We start from the raw sequence: 21,209 nt of genomic DNA, 5'->3' as shown, positions 1-21,209 counted from the left end.
ATATGTGTGTGTGTGTGTGTGTGTAACAATAAACACGCAATCACTTTGATGAAGCCGGATTGGCAGGCGAAACGCGTCAGTCTAGGCGTATCTATGTAGTGAGAATGAAGGTGACGCTGCCTGTGCACACCGGGCTCCGTGATCCTGTAATCTCTTCTTCCATTTGGCACAAGGTCGAATGAGGACACCGAGAAAGATGCAAGAGCTTCTTTTGTTTGAGCTGTTTGTGTGAGTCTCCGGTGTGCTCACCATTCTGCTCTGTAAGCATTACATTTTATCTTTTCCGTTTGGAAGAATAAATATATTGTTTCATTGCCGGTAACTATTTTTGGACTTTATATATATGTATATATTCAATAATATAAATATAAAAATATAAAAAATAAAAATTCCCTAACGTCACTATACATTATGAAGACCCAACCCCAGTGAGCTTATCCTGCAAGGGCTGAGTTGGCCCTGCATAATGAATATCAGCATTGCATGTGGGAGAATTTCACTTGGGTCAATCCTTTATTATCCGTATTAATATCAGTATCAGTTGAAATGTCCAAATCTCTAGCAAAATTTTTCTTCATACACCCCAAAATAAAATGTAAGTGCAGTGCTATGATGTTGGGGTGGCAGGAGGGTGAAAGCCTCAAAACAGTGGAAGTACATGTTTTTATATAAAATGTTTTTTACAAATTGAGTAAATAATTCTGCATTACGTTTTTTGGGGGAACTGTCACCTGTGTACTTAATAGTTAAACCTGATACAAGTTTCCGTTTCTTCAGAGCCTTTGGGCTTCAAGATTCCATATAAGTCCTCCATATTTTGCGTCTGTGTGTATTATATATTAATGTGTAAGGAGAAATCCCAAAGGTTTTTGCGGTAGGACCAAGTAAAGAGGAGGAAACACGATTATAATTTATAAATTGTTTATTACACGTCATTTATTTATCGTACAAAACATGAATGTTACAAATTACCAATGCCCATGACATATACAAAATTTAAAAAATAGAATTTTAACACATTTTCAATCAATGCTCCTCATATTAAATATAACACAATATTTACAAAATCTTTGGTGGAAGCTACTAAAATACCTTAGTTACATTCGAGCCAGTGGGCACAAACAATTTCAAAATCATCATTTTTGAAGATATTTTCTAGCAGATGGGGAAAAAGAAACAATGAGCATGTCTCAAACCTAATAATACCAAGAGGGGAGAAAGGAATTACCAGAAATAATCGAGGATGTCAGAAAAACTGCATCACTAAATGTTAAATGGGTAAAACATACATTATTTAACAATATAAAAGTGCACATTTTATAAAGTTAAAATGCTGGGACAGTTATTATTTTAAGATTGTTAAGTAAACGATGAAGGACTGCTTAGATTTCTTACTAAGAGAGCCTGTCTTCAAAGCGGCAACCGCTGACTCCACAGCTAGTAAACACTCAGAGGCGGTTAAAGCTATTGAGAATCAAGAGAGTTTTTTTGTTCTATATTACCTCCTGAATAATTACAAATTATTGGTAAAATGTTAGTGACTTTATTTAAATTATCCTGTGGTCAGAAGATGTAGTGGTTCAGGCAAGATGATTTCTTTATATGTCTATTTACATTACAAAATCAGCTCTCCAAACAGGAATCATTGCTTCATCTATCTATGGCACTGAGCTCAGATGCTAGGGAATACCCTTGAACATCACTGGTGATAAACATACCGTTCAGCCGCTTTACAAATCATAACAAAAGTCATGACGGAAAATAAAAAAAAATAAAAAAAAAAAAAGAGTAAAAATCAAAACAAAATAAAATAAAGTAAAAAAATTCCAACCAACACTACAGATAAAAAAATAAAATAAAAAAAGATATATAGGGAAAGCAGTCTAGGTGACATATTAATATGGAGCTGAACAGCATAACACAGGGCTGTGTAACAGATGCCCTCTAGTTTTGGATCTTTGAGCATCATGGGAATCGTAGTCTTGCAACCGCGAGAGGACTGCTTACCCTGCCCCATTTCCATTCTGCGTAGTAACAGGATGAGCTTAAAGTAAACCTGTCAATACATTTAAAAATTATAAAAAACACTGTCGATATGATGTCAACATACCTTTTTCTTGTGCATAGAACAAAGAATGTGAATTATGATTCAGTTCCACAAATTCAGCAGAGTAGGTGGAACAGCACCTTTAACATAATTCAGATCTGAAAAGTGAGCATTAATGTAGAAATCCAGTATAAGTGAAGAAGAGGGTGTTTCATGTAGCTGCCCCTTCAGATAAAATGCACAAGATTCACAGAATCCTCCAAATAAAAGCCTGAAGAATATAAAACCTACACCAAATAGACTATTGGCATAGTGCCGTATCTGCACAAAAGACATGAGACCACCACGTGCACTTCACAGCGAAACGGAAGCAATGACGCTGGTCAGACACAGGCTAAAAAAACATGTAAAATAGAGCTACACAAATATTACATAATTATGAAAACAGTAAATAAAATCGTGTGTGTGTGTGTATATATATATATATATATATATATATACATACATATACCACACACACACAGCCCTGTATAATACTTTGTATACATCTCATTGCCTGAGTAACCCCAGAGTAAACATGCTAGTTGTGTCAGTTTTTATGCTGTTGAAACACAAAGGGTTAAAGATGAGTTCTGCTGGACATTGGATAAATCCACACAACATTCCACTGATGGCCATGATGACTGCACCACTTTGCACTTGATACACATTGTAACTACTACCCGTTAACTCAATAAAACTGGATAAAAATCCCTTATATCCGTGTAAACATCCGCATCTCTTAGCAGAGAACGTAAAGTTATTTGTTCGTGTTGATTAGCATTTTGTTCGCTTAATAAATCTTGATCCAGATGTGGATTATTTCAGGGTAACACTCAGGACACCTGGTCTTATCTCAAGAAATCTGAAAATGGAGCACAAACAGATTTTAAAGCCTTTGGACAGCTGTCGCCATCTTAAATATTCAAATTTACTGCATGCAAATTGGTGCAGGCATTCTCTAGTGGAATTAGAAAAGGACATGCGCAGAAGAAATCCCATTCTACTCAATGGGTAGCGAAAAAATCAGTTCTAGTTTTTGCATAATATAACATTTTTGGACAACTGCATATAAGCCATTTGTAATAACTATTATCTTCGCCAAATCTACTAGACAAACACCCTGATTCATTAAGTGAAACAGGTTAGTACCGACCAAAAATCTGATTTTATCTTTTTTCCAATAAATGTCCTTTATCTGCAGACTGGGAGGCGGCCATTGCTGTCAGTCATGTGATATTTTGGGCGACTTTCCTGGCTCAAACACCGCACTGAACCGATTCTTTACAGTAATTCTAATGAAGTCTGTTCCTTCACCGACTTTCATTAGTTAGGGTGTCAGGCTGGGTGATTAAGACTGATCCATTCTATTGATTTTTGTAAAGCACTGTAATAAGGCGTCTGGGTTTTTGTTTAGTGAATTGGGCTGAGATAACAGAGCTACAACACAAATACAAATGGCAGCTGCAACATGCAGATGGATGAAAACAGATTATGCAAAGAAACTAGAACTGAAAACAACCAGCAAAATATTTTTGAAAAGGTTTTTTTAATTTGATGTTAGAAATGACAAATGGTGGGAGTTCCCCCTTTAACAAGAGTAGCTTAAGAAATAAACCAGCGGTGGATTTTTAAACTGCCTTTTACATATCTATCTATATCTTTCTAAATATAAATTATATATATATATATATATATAAATCTAAAGAAATATCTATCTATATATATATATATATATATATATATATATATATATATATATATATATATATAAATAAATATCTCTCTATATCTATATATTACATACATAGAGGCAATTTCTACTTTACAAGTAAAGGTCAGTTTTACACATTGTAGGTTTGTCTATTTATAATCTTCAGTGTTGATCTGAATAAAGGAGATAAAACATTGAGCAGGTAAAACATTCTGAGTATCCGTTCCAGCACTGAAAGTTTACCTGAAGTTGTGATTTGTGAGGTAGTCTATGACAGCTAGTTTGATGCGCGGGATTCCTCCCTGGCTATGATTTCCTCTTCCGGTTATTACAGACAGATGAGATTTGCCCCCATTCTGCTTGTACTCTGATAAAAAGGAATAACAGAGGTTAGAACAAACACTTAATGCGCCTTAACATGGACTGCGAAACCTGAATAGTGAACAGCAAATATGACAGTCCGATAAAGGTTTTTCTTGGAAAACTGTGTTTATACGCATCTTATGGTAACATTCTGTATAAAAGAGGTTCTAAGCGCATACATAATATATTAGGGTAGAACCAAGACTTTGGCAGAGAAAATGCTACAGTCAGGGTGACAAACTCCAGGGCTTGGGGGCTGCAAACAAACCAATATTTTGGTAAATCTTTGGTTTAAACACAGGCTACCTATTTAACCACTTTGATTGATTTGCTCAAGCTGGGATATCCTAAAGATACATGTCTTGTTGTGATTCCTAAAGCCTGGAGTTTGACGCACCCCATCCGGCATTGAGTACAGTTGATCGGGGCGTCTAGACACTGTAGTTACTGGCTTTTATTGGCAAATGCCAATCCTTCCCACCTTCCATTTTTTCCTGGAGGACCTGGCGAAAGTGTTTCATGGCTTCATCAACATGGAGTCCATGCAAATCTAATATATTCTCCGGTAGCAGAAACTCATTCGTTCGCTGGAAAATCTGCACAGCTGCTCTATGATTCTCCTCTTTCACTTTTTCCCCATAGAGGTGACCCTATTAAAAAACAAACATGCATATAATCCTGGATACAAGGATCCATCACCGTCATCTGTTCCAGGCTCCAAAAGATATGACAAATCTGATGAATAGCTGTTAAGTGCTGTAGGACAGGTCACATACATTGTGTATGAATGAAAGCACTGCTCTATCTGTGTAATACCCCAGACTGCATTGCGTCCTCAAAGTAGAAGCAACACAATGTTGTGAGATCCTGGTATTTATTCACGAAATGTTAGTTTGCAGGAGAGTTACTAACTTCATTTAGATGTGAGTTTATTAAACAAGGTGGTTGTGGGGCCAAACAAATATAAAAGAAAATCAGAAATATAACTGTGTGATGTTAGCGTGCAAATATAAGGACAGTTATGTCCATTTCGGGGGATCGGTCAAGCAAACTGTTGTTTAGAAGCACTGGACATCTGCCCCCAAGCAGCTTTCTTACATTCTCTATAAGTAATTCCCCCCATTCTGGTGCTTATCTTTTTGCCAAGAACAACTAATTGGAGGGCTTGGAAGCCAAGAGATGCTTTGACGGCATGTGCGCAGGGGCTCTTATCTAATGTATATGTCTGTCTTAGGTCTGTCATTTTTTGTCATACCCTTTGAATGTATGTACTGCATAAATTGTTGGTGCTATTTAAACAAAAGATAATAATAATGCAAATAGAATGGGCTTAGCCACACGTTGTTACTGAATTCTCTATAATATGATTTTATAAAGGGAAGGAGCTTCAATATTATATTAAAACACAATGAAAGAAGTAGGCATGACAGTTACACAGATGTATAGATGTATATAGATTCACAGAATAAGAGCACACCTGCTGTGCATAGTACGTTGCCACTTGCTTCATGCCCCTGGAGTGAGCTTCTGCCGCTTTTCTATAGCTCTCCTGCTGCTTCTTACGATACAGAAAGGCTTCAGCTCTGAAATCATCATACTCCGGCGAATCAAAGTCTTGGTAGTACTGCTCGTAAATAGTTTCTTTATCTCCTTTGGATTTCTTTGGGTGTGGAAGAAAAAAAAAGAACAAAACATATATATATATATACAGTTATGTTACAACAAAGGGTATGGCTTTACAACAAGCAAAAAACAAACAAAAGTAAAAAGTTACTGGTTAATCTGGGAAAAGTTACTAGACCAACAAAAAACTATAGAAAAAAATAAGGCCGTTATGAACGGCCTATGAGCCTTTAATAAACATCACGCCGGTGGTCAGCACTGTGAATGCACCTCTTGATGATCGACAAGCTGGCAATTAGGGAAACAAGTGTTTGAAAAGCTGGGCCGTGGAAGAGAAACTGTGTGGTTTGGTATGTACTGGATACGTGGAATGTACTACTTATTTTATAACCGGGGTCACATAAAAGGAAATCTGCGGACGAACATCCAGAACGCCAGTCAAGCTCTTTGCTTTGACAAGCTGTGATATCTTCCTGTGTGCCCAGTCCCAGGTTTAACGCATGTTAATGAAGGCTTGTTACAGACAATGGAAATCAGTGCACGGGTAGAACGAAGAGTCCGTTTTACCTTTTCTCGCGATTTATCGGTAGTTGAGGCCGCTGCCTGCTTCACGCCTTGAGCCATAACATTTTGTACGGGATCAGCTTCGAGAACAGAGAACATGAACTGCTCGGTCTTCTCTAAGGAATAACTGCAGACGAGATAAAAAGCTGTTCTTAACCAACCGTGATATCCCACAGGACCGCTAAAAAATATTCTGTATACAGTAACATGTGCCCATTAAAAGTAACTCTGGAAGCGGAAGTCCTTTGCATGCTGGAATGCATGTTCTCAGACATAGAACAGGGACAGTATTAAATTGGGTTTTAATACTTTTTCTTTAGTAACCTAATTACACGTATAAAATGTATTTACTTAAAAATGTCTGAGGCAGCATTTTGCTTATATTTCAATGGGATTTAATAAAAAGTTCCTACTGACCTAACCATCTCATTGGTTACTATGGTGACAACACCACTTTCAAACTTTTTTTTTGTTTTTTTTTTTTTAGATATAAACATTTTGTTCCAGCTGGAATACAAGTACAGAATCATTGTTGACTTTTAAACTATTTTTATGACATTATTAATTCTGTTGAAAGGACGCATTTTAGAAATAAAAGTGCAACCATTACATGACACTGTGGTGTCTTACTTGTTTTCTTTAAAAATGTCCATGAGGAGTTTTTGTTCCACGTAAGGAAACCTCTCAAATAGTTGTTTCTCCTTCAGTTTTATGGCGCAATTCTTTCTTGGCGAAACTCTTTTCTAAATATTAAAAAAAAAAACAGAATTAGAAGTACAAGAGATTCTTATTGGCTCATTTGACACAGTTTTATGTATTAAACAAAAATTCTAGCACACAATTTTCAAAGTTTAAGACAGACACTTTTTATTTAAATGGCAACAACCAATCAGAGCAAGTCTGTGTGTCACGTGACAATAAAGTGTTCCCTGCTACACCATAAATAAAAACATTTTACATGATTATTTCTGTGAAGGGTTTAGACTATTAAAGAGTAGTAAGAATTAAGTTTACAATGCACCATTTTGTAAATTTTTTTTTTTTTTAAAAACCCGTACAAGCAGACCATTAATTGGAAAGTTTCCAGGCCTTGAAGGAGACTGAAGGACACCGGGGGAAGCATTTTCACTTTGGAATCAGCTTTATGCTTGTTACAGGAAGTGTGTAAGAAAAATGCTTCCCTCGACCAAAATGAGAAATAGTATAGACTATGCATAAAAGCCCAAGAAATAATTGTAGTGCACAGAGACTGACCATGCAATAACAAGAGGGCGTTCACAGTAATGTTTCCCTCCGAGCAACAATCAAAACGTAGGAGCTACATAGCACAATTCACATATCATTTTTTTTCTATACCAATTAACAGCATTTCATAAAAAAATGCCTGGCATCATCCTAGCTTCTATGCTTCAACACTGATAGAATGCGTACTGTACAAGCCCGTGCCGCGGGCACAACCACTTACAGAACAGGCTAGTGTGCCAGATCATAAAAGTAGTAAAAATCCAGCTGGCTTTGTGGCGATAATCAATCAATATTGCCATTATGGGTTGGCTGAGGTCGGCTTAAAAATAAAAAAATGTATTAATGTAACGTATTTTGAAAATAAGATATGGTGGTTATTTTTAATATCTAGCAATGCCGTTCCGCAGCATAAATTCAATATAAAGCATCAAATAACGACAGTAAATACAAGCGTCCATACCAGGTCTTCCTGGGCTTGTAAAGCAATTTCTTCTGACATTATTTGCCGCAACGATACTTTCTGGGTGCTTGCATTCCACTGGTCCATGAAGGGTAACAAGTCTGATGCTTCGTTGGTAAATGCGTTTCCATTAATTCTGGTGTCATCTTTATGAATGAGGTTTTCCAGTCCAAAGGGTTCAGTAGGTGCACTGCCTGTAACAAAAGCCTGTTACAACTCCATAGAAAGTGGACACAAGAAAGAATTAGGAACACAGGAATAAGGAGTATAGAAAATTTGCACATAAACATCATACTTAAACAGTAGGAAAGTCAAATTTCTTAATATAAAACAGACAAATACTACAAAACACTCAAGGAAAGCCTGACATTTCTTTCAGCAAAAATAATTATAAGTGTACATACCTTCAAAAATAAGTTGATATGATAATGCTTCTTGTCTGTGTCTCTCCTGAAAGACAGAAGATTAGTTAACGTTATAAATGCAAACCTAAAACCAAGAAGAAAAATAGCTGCGACATCACATGGGCCACCGCGCTCCCACAGCAGGCCACCGCGCTCCCACAGCAGGCCACCGGTCAGGCCGGCGCAGTTTGTATTTGGACAAGTGGGGCAATTGAGTATATGCGCGTCAAGATTATTGAACCATCATATACAGATCATATAGCCAGTAAATAAAGCCAGAATAGAAATTAAAATAGTCCACCAACCATGATCGATTCTTTCCATCTCTTGTGGATAGCTTTAGCCAGATTCAAATCTATGTGAATCACACAATCCTCGATGGTTAGCGAACCTTTTTGAAGCAAAACAATAAACGGATAAAACATAAAAACGTGTACATTGTATCATAAGTCGCAAAAGCAAAACAAGTATAAAATAATTTTCCCAAGGAAGCCTTTTCTGCCATGAATTAGCCAATATATATAAAAGTAGCCATTTGCAGCACGCTACCCACAGTGCCTTACAGGTTGCATCACTGGCACTTGTGCTGGACGTTAAATTATTTAATAAATAATTTATTGGTTTATAAAGCGTCATCATATTCCGCCGTACGATAGGTCTACAGTTTACACCATATGTAATAAAGCTACACATTCCTAAATGCAGTGACAGTCATAGGATAGTATGGAAGACTTTATTTGCTCAAACACCACAATGAGCTGACCAAGCTTAATTCTTTCCTCTACAGACATTCATTAGACAAGTGTCAGGCTGGGTGGTTGAAACTGAGCCATTCTATTGCTTACAACAGGCAGTATGATGAGGAGTCTGGGTGAGTGTCTAGTAGATTAGCACCATCATATTCTACAGCGCTGTACAACGGGTAAACAGGACATACGTTATATATAACAAGTTGACTTACAGAAACAACAAGTAAGGCGCTTACAATCTTCTTTCCGCTTGCTACCCTTCCTAAGGCTGTTTGACCCAATCAGCAACTTACTAAGAGGGTTAATAGTAATGAATAAGTTATGTTGATCTTTCCCGTGGTATACATGTATATATCGATTAACTTAATTTACAAACACCATTCTGTAAATGCATATAGGGTACTGAAGTCTGCTTTAAACTAACCAAATAAACAGAGGAGTAACCAGGTCTGTAAATATCTGTAATACAATACTTCCAATGGACTTGTATCAGTATGTTTTAACGTGTGTTAACATTGTCATTTTAAATTGTCTATTAAACATTGTCAATGCTCCAGAATGTGCTGAATCTATACAAATGTAATCGAGCACTCTGTTAAAAACAGCTAAGAAAGTCAGTAAGTAGGTCATTTTAAAACACCTGGAAATTTACTGGGTCTTATTTATAAAGAGCAATTCTAGGGCAAAATGTTAAATGTATGTATTCACTACTGAAACGTTCTCACATTAGAAAGTCATTTTGCCCAGAACTGCCCATTATATAAATGGGACAGATTTGGTGCGTGAAACATAGAAGTAAGGCGGAATCTACCTGGATCTATTCCAACTGGCCCAAACAACTCACTGAGCTGAAAGGCAAGTTCTGGTGCCAAAGAAAATTCCAGATGGTCAAACTTCAAGGACTCCTTGGACAACAATTCACTTTTTTTTGTTTTTCCCTCATCTTCAAGTACTTTTGTAGCATCAGACGAGTCTTCTCGTACATCATTCACCACTGATGGAATTTTATTTTGAATGTCAATTTCATGTTGGGATTCATACGTCAACTCAATTTCCTGAGCATCTACCTCCTTTTTATCTGTCGGTTCCAAGATATCGCTCAAAGTTTCTTTGTCAGATAAAGGATCTAGTAATTCTAGCTTTTCCAGTTCTGTGTCAGAAGTCCCTCTCATCTGAAGTGGCAGAATTTCCATGGATGATTCCAGTTCCAGGTTCTTTTCACTTGTTATTTCAGAATAGTCTTTCATTATATTTTTTAAGTTATTAACAGAAAAAACACTTGTATTATTTTTCTCGTCTGCCACCACCTGCAGAACGGAATTCATTAAGTCAGCACATTCCTGGAGTATTTCATGGTCTTCTGCAAGTTTGGTGTTGTAAGCCAATGGTACATCATCACTGTTATTCAGCATTATAGCACAGCCATGATGGGCGTTATCAGGCGTTTCCAAAACTTCATCCGACAGGCAGCAACTCTCCAAACATTCTGGTTTGGATTCTTCACGTTTCAGAGAGTCTTCTGTCTGACAGTCTTCTTCTATGTGCAACTTTTCTCCAGAATCAAGCAGCAAATTTGTTGCCCACAAAACATCTTCATTGCACCTTTCAAAAAGGTCCTTCAGCACATCAAATGGAACCGACTTGAAAAGTTTACAGAGAATATCCAGGCTATCCCGGTCACCTAAACTGGCTATCTCATCCTCTTCCACAAAGGTACTTTTGTGATGCATAACTCTGTAAGGGATATTTTCTTGAGTTGAATCCAGCTGTTTTGACTTAAATCTGTCAGGTTTTCCTATAAGAACTTTTGTTGACTCAAGGACATTAAAGTTCTTCTTCTCTATCCTCCATAATAATGCAAATTCATGTGGCTCGGTTTGAGAATACTTACAAGGGTCAGAATCAATTGGTTCAATTGCCTCTGGTGACTGACAAGTAGATGGGTTTTCATCTGCTTTGGGAGAGCTAGGACAGCAGTTTGTGAAGGTTAGCGCTAACTTGCAGTGCCGACAATTACGCTTGGCTTGTTTTGGCTTTCTCTCCGACTTGAACAAAGAAATGGCTATTTTGTCATCTATAATGCCAGCTTTTTGTTGGTCTTCAGAAACCTCATTCACATCTTCTGTGACTTCAGAAATTATATCAACTACATGTTCTTGAGATTTTTCTTTATTTAGAGATGCTTGAATTTCACCCTTTAAGGTTTCTGAAGTAGTGCTAGTTTGGCTTCCCACATCTAAAGAGCCTATTGCCATGTTCAGGCTGGAGATACACATCTCATTGTGAGTCTCTGTTTGATAGCCAACACCGCTACCAGCATTTTCATATTGACCCTGCAACGGGCCTTCCTTGATAACGTCATTATGTTTTTGGTCTGCATTCTTACCATTTTCACCAAGCAGCTGGACTGACTGTTTATGATTCTTACTTGCCCTGATCTTTCTGGTTCGTGGAGCTCTTTGACTCATAGTTTGTTCTACGGGCCAATCCCCAACAAAATTTACTGTCTCTAAGCTTTCATTCGGCAGCAGTGACAACTCTTCTACGCATGAAAACGTATCTTTAATCGTCATTTGTTCTTGAACGGGCATTTGGCTCAGACTTCTTTCATCAAACGTGTTCATGATGTGACCGCTACAAATGTCCTCTCCAGCTGGCGCGAGTTCATTTAATGTTTTAGCTTCTTCTATACTTAACTCTGTTTTGGATGCTGGCTCTGCTTTAGCATCAGTGATGATTTCTGAGAGAGGCTTTGAAACTTCAGGTACAACGAAGGTTTGAGAAATGCCAGGAGGGGCAGAGTCTAAATTAGTTTCATTTTGTGTGTTCTCTGCAGAATTAACATTTGTTGTTTTTTTCTGCCTGCAATCAAATAAGATGGCATTTTTAAAATCCTTTTTACAAGACCACAAACATAAAAAGGAAATCAAATATCTTATGGGAAATGAATTATAGGCTTACAGGGTCTTAAAAGCAGGAATGTACAACCACAGCTTAAGCCCAATATCTGAGATACCTTCATGAAACAGGATTATGTTGATGTGTAGCTCTTTTTAAACTAGGCTGTTTGTAGAATATTAATTATACTCTCTGTTAAGCAAATTAATATCTAGTTTATTCTTTCCTCTGAATGTTTAATCACATAAAAACAACGATTTATATGGCAATAATCAGTGCCTGCTTTTGCCTCCCGTGACATTCAACTGTTTGAGGAATGTGTGTATAATGCAGCAATTAGTTACAAATCTTTCATAATCGGTGGACAATCATTTTCAGCATACCCATCTTTATCAGTAAGTGTCATAGTTTGACCCTGATCAGCCTTCTCTGACATTTTAGGGCGTGATAAATTCAGGATGGAATTGACTGTGACACGTTCATAATGTTCCAGCATTCTCGCAATCTTGTCTCTCTTTACACCATGACTGTTTCGCCTGAAGATAAAAATATGATTACAGAATAGCATATACTGTAGAAAATAGCAATCAGCTCTATGAATCCAAAGCACTGATTTCAATGAAAAAAAACGTATGGCTTGCAGACGTGTAAAATCAAGCCTGATCATTCCAAATAATAAATTACAAGAAAATAGAGGCACTAGGGTCCAAATAATTTATACATTTTCAAAAGCCCAGGGCTATAAGTTACACAAGGTTCTTTCTAAACCCCTTAAAGGTAATAACCTTCGTGACCATGGCTGTTTTAACATTTTTGCTATGATTTTCTTTGCATTTAGTGTATCCACACAAATTATATATTGTTCTGTTTTTAGGTGGTTTTTTTTTTACACGTATTTCAGGTATAATTAAATAGAATATAATATATAATTATAATAATTAAAGCTCTTGGTATTTGTCACTGCCAAACAACACAATATGTGTTCAGCTGCTGATCACAGTGATACCACCCTTGCATTGGATTGCTTAGAGTTAAAACGCCACATTTGGGAGGGGCACATTTTTCAATTTGGAATTTTTACACTGCCCCATGTCCTAATTGGGACATCTTTGAAGCCAATTTAATTTACCCCCATCAAACCATATATTTTTGAAAACTAGACGCACCAGGGTATAACGATTAGACGCTAGTCATTCCTCAGCAGAAAAGCCATGACTACTTGTGACAGGGGACCCAGCAGGTATTGACCAATGTGAAAATCTGACGTTGGTTGTCTGATGATAAGATGGCGTAAGCCTGCTCAGCGCTGCACTGCATCATACTAAACCAGTTTAGAGAAAAAGGATCCCTACCAGGGCACCTATTTTCACATTTTTATCTTTTTTTTTTACATTTTCTTGGGACTGGATGGTTCCCCTTATGGTGTTATGGTGACATCATGAGCGCCTAGTTTTTTTGTTTTTTTTTAAATATGTTTATTTTTTTTACATTTTCTTTGAACTGGAAGGTTCCCCGATATTTTGAAATTGTATTATATTTTTATTTTTACATTGTTTATTTTTTACATTTTTAATTTAGAATTTATAGGCCCCACTGACCTGCATTATTGATTGCAGTACTTGTGATCAAGCTGCAAGAGGAGGTCTCAGGAGGGTCAGGGAAGATCCCCTTGCAAACTTTTTACTTTGTTTCTAGCTAGCAGAAGGGCGCCTCCTTCTTGTGACAGACATTCTGCCTCTCTGCTATGGTACTTGATATGGCTCGAGAGAACGATCACATGGCGCCCACATCATTCTAAATAACCAACCACAGACCTTTAATTTATTTAAGGAGGTACCTGGGATATGAATTGCCATTATACAATTTTCTAGTTCTGCAGTTAATAAAAGAAGAAACACCAGTTACCCAAAATAAAATGTCCTTCAATACATCAGGAGGCATTACATTGTTTTTCATCACATCTGTTCACAAAACGTAAATGAATAAACTATATTCTGCATTTCTTGGGTCTTACCTTTCAAGTTCTTTTGGTTTAAACTTCCACCAAGTATCTGGTTCCCGGAATGTGACTTTGTACTTATGTTTCATTGCCTGGTTACAAGCACAAAATGGGGATACCAAATTAAAAACAGGACACACCAAGCATATCAATGATAACGGTTACTGGGGAGAAGTACTAGTGCCAACTTTTACAAGTTATTTGCATGAAGCTTATTTAATGAATACATGTACCATACAGCAGCCGATCAACACTGAGGGAAACGTCTTAGGATGCTTATTTGTTTTGCCTCTTCAACACGTATTAAAAAGTGCATTACTTTTAAAAACAAAAAAAAAAACTTTACAGTAACACATATATCGGTACTTTATCGAGATGATCTTTGCAGATAGAGATGATCTCTGCAATATGTAGCAGAGCTTTTATAAACCACCAAACTCCTACAAATGTATGGGAGAAGATGGAATCTGACCATAGATACATAGGGCTTCATTTCCCATCCTTGTAAGTTGGTGTTGTCTATGATGATAGGCGATACATTATTCTCAAAGGCTTCTTTGGCTGAAAAAACACAAGAAAGCATAATAATAGAGGTGACATGCTGCTTTCATCATAGGAGAGACCTAATTGTATTCTAGTTTTCACATATTATGTATTGGTTATTTGTATGTGTTCTAGCTCTGTTACATTAAACCAATCTACTAGACAAAAACCCTGACTTCTTAACATACTGCCTAGTGGTAAATAGTAGAATCTATCGGTCTTAATCACCCAGATGAACCCCTGACTCTTGAAAGTCTATGAAGGAAAAAACTCCTTGTTACCATCAAGAATCAGCTCAAAGCAGAGAAAGTCACCCCAAATATCACATGACTGTCAAAAATAGCAGCATCCAGGCAATCAGAAAATACATTCTTATATGCAGCACTGTATTTAATGCCCAAAGAAAAATATTTTTCCCATATTTAAATCCATATAATGCTATATGCATACACTTTTTCACACACTAGTAATCGCATGTTATACACCTAAATTTGCCAGCCACATAAAAAAAACAAAAACAAAACAGTTGTAGTTAATAGTTGTTTTTTTACCCCTTTGTGACATAGAGGTTTACCCTGTCCTAAGTGACCAGAGGGTTTTTGTCATTTTTAGCATACCTTTGTTCACTCGTGATTTCCCTTTTGTGTTTTTAGTGTACCCACACAAATTACATGTTTTTACAAGCTTGGAAAAGCTTTATACTTCTTTTTTGTCATTAACTATGCATTCAATGCAAAAAAAAAAAAAAAAAAAAAACCAGCAAAGAATTAAAAATATATATTTTTGGCCATTTCACCCACAATTATGTCCCACTGATAAAAAAAAAAAAAAAAAAAAAATATGTTCAACAACATTCCCCAATAGAATCATACCCCAAACTGATTTATTTATTTAATAGGGTTATTTCTAAGGGAGCAAAATGCCCCATTACACAATTTAAAAAAAAAATTGATTATTTTTTTAATTATATCGCAGTCATCAGAGGTTTCAGGAGGATCTGGACAGACCCTCTGGTAACCTTTTCACATTTAATTTTGTTCCCGGCAGTGTTATGACTGACACAGCCAGCAGAGAATGCACCGGATAGGTCAGCAAGAAGCTAGTGATGCTGGCTCCTGCTGACGGGGGAGACCACAAGCTCAAATGACACACTCCATAGTTTGCACGGTCCTCAAATGTGCTTTTGTGTTCTGAAGCGGAATGGTGTTCACCCGTGGTGATCGATTAACAATAGTTTTAAAAGCACCTGAAATAACTTGTCTTACCTCGTCTCTGATTCCATTCATGAGCCTCTGATAAGCAGCTGGGATCATAGCGGTAAGGGCCATCTCGGGAAAAGAAATCATCAGTACTCAGGATAACGCCGCCTGGATTTTTCTGCAAGAACATCCTGCAAAAAAACCCCAAATATCAGAAAAGTCAAATAGATAACGCCAAAACATAAACTCAACTTTTAGGAGCGGGAAGGAGTAATTTAGAGAAAGGTTAACACGACACTCAGGAAGCCTGCATTGTGATAGTAAATTAGGTAACGTCATTAGCTTCACAGACTAAGTGCTACAGCGATCATGATCTAATTTCTAGCTTTATTATACATGTCTTGTTTTTTCACATAGGGATCACTTCTAAAACTATTCACTTGTGGTATTTGAGAGGCTTTGCCATTTTATTCAATAGAACACAAGTAAATAGTTACTGAAATAACTAAAATGGTATGGAATGGTTGCTGAAACAATCTCTTGGCCATTTTACTAGTTATAAATGTTAACTTTAATGACACTGAAACCTAAGTATCTATAAATGTGGAATTTTATCCACATAACCACTAGAATCTGCTTTGTTTTGAGACATCACAACTCAACACGATTTAAAGCTCAACTGTGATAACCTCGGCACATGTTTGTCTCTCTATGAATGTTTAATCCTGTAAAAACAACACTTTTAAAAAATACTTTTTATTTTCTATGACATCATAACATAAAAAATGTTTACATATCATTTTTTACAAGAACTTTATGTGATGGATTCCTGGGAGATTCTTTTTTTACTGGCCCTTTAAGTAGCATTTGCTTTTAGCACTACATATAACCCCACATAATCTATTACATAAAACTTAAAAATTGAGGCATAAAGCTGCCCTAAAATTTGAGTAATGCCACAATGTGAAAAAGTACATATCTATTTTGCTAAATGGGAGAAAAGTTTGATGTACCTGGCCAATGTAGATTTCCCAGAGCCAGGAGCACCTCTTAGCAGAATCAGCACTTTTCCCACAAACTGAGTATTTTTTTTCTGATTTTGAGGAATGGTTTGCGGTCCGGGATTAGGCTGTCTTTCAGGTCTGAGATGATCAGGATTCCGTTGGTTAGGAGGAAAATGCCTCGTTTTCCAAGTGTTCCAACTACACAAAGGCACGTTTTGAGCAAAGTGAGCGTCTGGAGTAACTTCTCTTGGACCAGTAGAACATGGCCACGTCATGGGAAAGGCAGAGACTGGTGTGATAAATCTGTGTGACGGGCTTGGTGCTGGATAAAATGAAGAAGCCAAAGGATTCCAATGATGTTGTGACTTTATAGAAGCACTTGTTATGTTTTCCAAGGTAGCCGGATCAATTATTTTGTTTTCAGAACTGTCTAGGTGGATAGAGGACTGATGTTCCCTTTCTATGTCGCCTGGTGGATGAATCTCTCTCTCTGTGTGCTGCATGGGGTATGAGATGTTTTCAGGTGAGGTAGACTGAAGTTGCTCTTGGAAGTCAACACAATCAAACATATCACCCTCTCCAAGGCCAAGCACATCTCCTTCATTGTTTAAATTATATCTATCCAGTGCCTCATCCAACAAGGAATCAAGGTCTTTTGATAATTCTGTGTCCATACCAAAGCCTGCCTGAGAATCATTTGTAGTATTAGGCATAATGGGAGCTTCCTCAATTTCAGAATTCAAATTCTCCTGGTCACCATCCAGAAACGATGCTATCATGTCAAATCCAAACTTTTCACCGGACGCAGCCTGAGCTTCCATTTTTGCTGCAGTTGAGAGCTCCAACAGATAGTCCATCACAACTTCAACTAGATCAAAAAAAATATTTACATCAAATATATATAATATTTTTATTATTAGAATGTATGAGATCCAAGCAAATGTTTTGCAGATATGAAGTATCCATTATGCAAATGTTAGAGCAAAAAAGAAAAGCTTACCTTCTTTATACTCAGAGAGAACCATTTCGACCAATGTAGGATCTAAGTTGGAGAACATCTCGCACATGCTGCCAAGCAGCCCCTCGTTGTTGTTATTGCTCATGGCCTGCGGGAGAGATTGCACAGCAGACAGAGATGGTGGATCGGTATGGCCAGCAGATGTAGAACTCAACGACTTTCTTAAAGGACTCAGTGCCAAGCCCTTTCTTTTCCTTGGCATTTTAGAACTTAAAAGATGTCGGCGGCTTTTATACAGCTCTCATGATGTCAACATCACCAACTGAAATGACAAGAAATACCTAGCACTGTAAATTCATATTTGATAGACAATAGTGACATTAATAGTTATCACAAATGCTGAGCTTAACCTGAAGAGGTTATCATGTATATAAAGAAGGATTTTATATAGTTACCTAGTTTCTTTTGTATTTTTATACAGCTGTAAGCTAGTTTCTTTGTTCCGTTGGAACTAAAAAGCTGTGGCAGCATGTAGACTTTTACGATGATATTAAAGTTTACTTAAGAAAATGAAAAACCTTGTATAAAATAGGGGGTGTAGGTAGCAAGACCAGTAATGTGTATTTAAATATTCACAACATGTAAATAAGAATTTAAAAAACTGCACCCTATCCAAAGAAACATGTTCACTTGTTTGGCACTAATCATAGGGAATGAAAAATGTATCAGTAAAGGACACAGTTTTGCAACATAGTAAGTAAGACAAAATAAGACCTCGATTGGCATCTTTCTTACAGGCTACATAAACACGTCAAATAGTTTTCACATATTAAAAAAAAAAACAAGCAATACATATGTATCAAAAACCCACCTTATATGTGTACCGCAAACCAAGGTATTTTAACCTCCTGTTCTCGGGATCTTCATGATTTTTTCCTCCCTGTTAACTTATAAATGTTCTGTTGTTGATTTCCTCATTATTGTTGGTTGGTTGGTTGCTTCTGGTAGCTCTTGTAAAAGTTCGGCAAGGAGAAGGAAGAAAAACCTAAAAGGACGCAAAAAACATAACACTGCCTTTGCCATGGACTGCCACTGACCCCAGCTTTTAAACAAAATATTTCCAGAACAATTCACAGAAGGAACCGAACATGGTTAAAAAAATAAATAAATAAAAAGAAAAAAAAAAAAAGAAAAAGAGATTGGGTGTTCTGCTGGCATGGCAACCCACGAAGCCACGTCACCCCATGTTCCAAATAGGTGTTTGATAGAACACCCCCAGTTATGTGTTGGGGTGCATTTAATATACACAGTACACTGATGGCTTTTGAAGCCTTTCCTCTACATTAAAAGCAAAAATACAAGATCGGTGGAATCATATTTCCCCACTATGCCCAGGAGAAACATAGGGTCTCTGGTTCAAGTAAGTGTGCCCGCGATGTTCCTATACCCCATACACTGCATGCGTGGTGCATATTTATTTACATAGCACCGCCACGTTCCACAGCGCTGTACGACGGGCAAACAGGAGATAACGAGAAGTATACCGAGTAACAAGGTGTCGAGGGCCCTGCGCAATCTATTATAACTGTCTGCCAGTACAATGTATGCATAGTCTCTGCTTTATACACTAATGTAGACGTTACAGTCCGGAACGCTAAACAGGAAGTACTTGTGTGAGCAGCAGGTGTCTTCACAGTCCGTATTGTTTAAAAATCGGTTCCGAGTACTTTTGACCGGAAGTGCATTTAAAAGAAGAGAGAAGATAACGCTTCCAAAGGGCAGCCTGGTGCAAATTAATGAACGGGGCTACGGCACACGCACCGCGAGCACGTCATTCCCCCACCACCTGACTAGAGAATGGCAAGAGACACCGCAGGCATCACGCGTCAAATGTGTCATATATGACATGTAATGCCTATACCGTGCATAATAAAGCGGGACACTGCGGGCTTTATCCTGTCTGATAACTTCACCCACGCAATACCTTGTTGTATTTCTAAACACAACCGGCCTCCACGTGGTGTCTCAATGAGAGGCGCAAAGCTAGAGTCATTACTACTAATAATAGTAATAACAATAATAAACACTTACTCTGTCCTGCCCTCCGACGATTACTTCCGCCCTTGGCGGGCCTGTGAAACCACGTGGTGTTCACGTCACTTCCGGCGCATTATACTTATAATGTTAGTATCTCCAACAGCCGCTAGGGGCCGCAAGAAGCGGTGCAGTAGGATCTTGGGTGAATGCGGTGCGTCCGGCCGGTTTTTCGATGGGAGATAAATTAGTGCAACTGTGTTTAGGTTTCTTAGGATGACGTATTAAAAACGGACATATTGCCTACAAAATGACATGGCGGCGTATTGCGGGGTACAATCCTGTGTGTGTCAGGACGATGGAAATTAAAGGCTGACGTGTTGTTTGCTAAATATTCAAAGTTGCAGCCTTGTTTAACCCCTTAAGGACCGTGTTGTTTTTTTATTTGTCACCCTTCGTGGTTTAACACTTCTGAGGTGCTCCTGTTTAGCGGTAATTTTCTTCCTTCTCATTTGTTGAAACCACACAAGTTGTCCCCCCCCAAGACATGAAGGGCTTTCTTTAGATACCATTATTTTTTCATATCATCTAATTTACAATAAGAAAATATGGGAAGTTGAAAAAAAAATCACTTTTTCTTTTTTTGAGAAATCTTTTATTCATCTTCAAAAGCTACAGAATATGATGGGGCTAAATCTGTACAGTAATTCCCCATCAGATTCCACAGTGCTGTACAAAGAAAGGACATAACAATTAGTATATGACATAACATGATGACATAGAGAAACAGCAGGCCCTGCTCACGTGAGTTTACAATCTAGAGGGAATAACTGGCGGATTAGACGGACCGAGTGCTTCTTATCGGCAGTAAACTGATATGTTTTTATGTGAGGGCGACGGAATCTTTGGTTTTCCTAAACTTTATGGGCAATTAATGAATTCCGTTCTTCGATTTGAGCGTGCGGAGCGTGCCGTTTTACTCCAGCAGCTTTCTGTTACGTGTTTTCACTGATATATAAATTTTTCTCAAGTCGGTGTTACAGCGGGGCTGCCGCGCAGATCATGTGACTCTGGATTAAGCTTTGTGCAATGTACATTACCGCTCTGTTGTACTTTAACGAGGATTTAACCCGCGCAGCACCTATTCAATGGAATTCCCTGCCCCCGACTGTCAGAATTTCCCATACTTATGCCAACTTTAAACACGATTTAAAGAGAAACATAGACTGCCCTCCTATTACCCTCGGCCTGCAGCCTGATAAAACCATCCATCCTCCTCACCTTCGAGATCTCCACACCACCCTCGCTACGGCCACATCATCCTCACCAAACAGTCCCTGCCTTCCGCCTCACCTCCTCCCCAACA

General features: G+C 37.7%; 1 protein-coding gene across 2 annotated transcripts; it reads right to left on the bottom strand.

Annotated features, from left to right (window-relative positions):
• Positions 1–1,849: 1,849 nt before the first annotated feature.
• Positions 1,850–19,947, bottom strand: N4BP2 (NEDD4 binding protein 2). Of its 2 annotated transcripts, none has more exons than XM_053458382.1 (17): positions 19,901–19,947; positions 17,852–18,131; positions 16,861–17,719; positions 15,914–16,038; positions 14,578–14,666; positions 14,121–14,197; positions 12,490–12,642; positions 10,020–12,070; positions 8,765–8,850; positions 8,460–8,505; positions 8,056–8,249; positions 6,981–7,093; positions 6,354–6,477; positions 5,641–5,823; positions 4,645–4,813; positions 4,044–4,167; positions 1,850–2,056 (listed from the first exon to the last, which is right to left on the bottom strand). In XM_053458382.1, the coding sequence occupies exons 2-17, from the start codon at positions 18,069–18,071 to the stop codon at positions 1,966–1,968; spliced, it is 4,704 nt and encodes a 1,567-aa protein (XP_053314357.1). In that variant the 5' UTR covers positions 18,072–18,131; positions 19,901–19,947; the 3' UTR covers positions 1,850–1,965. The 2 variants fall into 2 exon arrangements, with proteins under 2 accessions (XP_053314357.1, XP_053314358.1); XM_053458383.1 differs by lacking the exons at positions 1,850–2,056; positions 19,901–19,947 and adding exons at positions 2,620–2,951; positions 18,681–18,903.
• Positions 19,948–21,209: the final 1,262 nt, after the last annotated feature.

This window comes from Spea bombifrons, chromosome 1 (assembly GCF_027358695.1).
Source record: "Spea bombifrons isolate aSpeBom1 chromosome 1, aSpeBom1.2.pri, whole genome shotgun sequence".
Lineage (NCBI taxonomy): Eukaryota > Metazoa > Chordata > Amphibia > Anura > Pelobatidae > Spea > Spea bombifrons.
The sequence above is the reverse complement of the archived record's forward strand: the minus strand, read 5'-3'. Positions and strand labels throughout refer to the sequence as shown.

What these genes read in the sequence shown, in the direction of transcription:
- N4BP2 (XM_053458382.1), bottom strand. Translation starts at nt 18,071, where the DNA reads ATGCCAAGGAAAAGAAAGGGCTTGGCACTGAGTCCTTTAAGAAAGTCG. An exon ending in GGGAAATCTACATTGGCCAG is followed by an intron (nt 16,039 to 16,860) that starts GTACATCAAACT and finishes GTTTTTTTGCAG; the next exon opens with GATGTTCTTGCAGAAAAATC. An exon ending in ACACTTACTGATAAAGATGG is followed by an intron (nt 12,071 to 12,489) that starts GTATGCTGAAAA and finishes ATTTGATTGCAG; the next exon opens with GCAGAAAAAAACAACAAATG.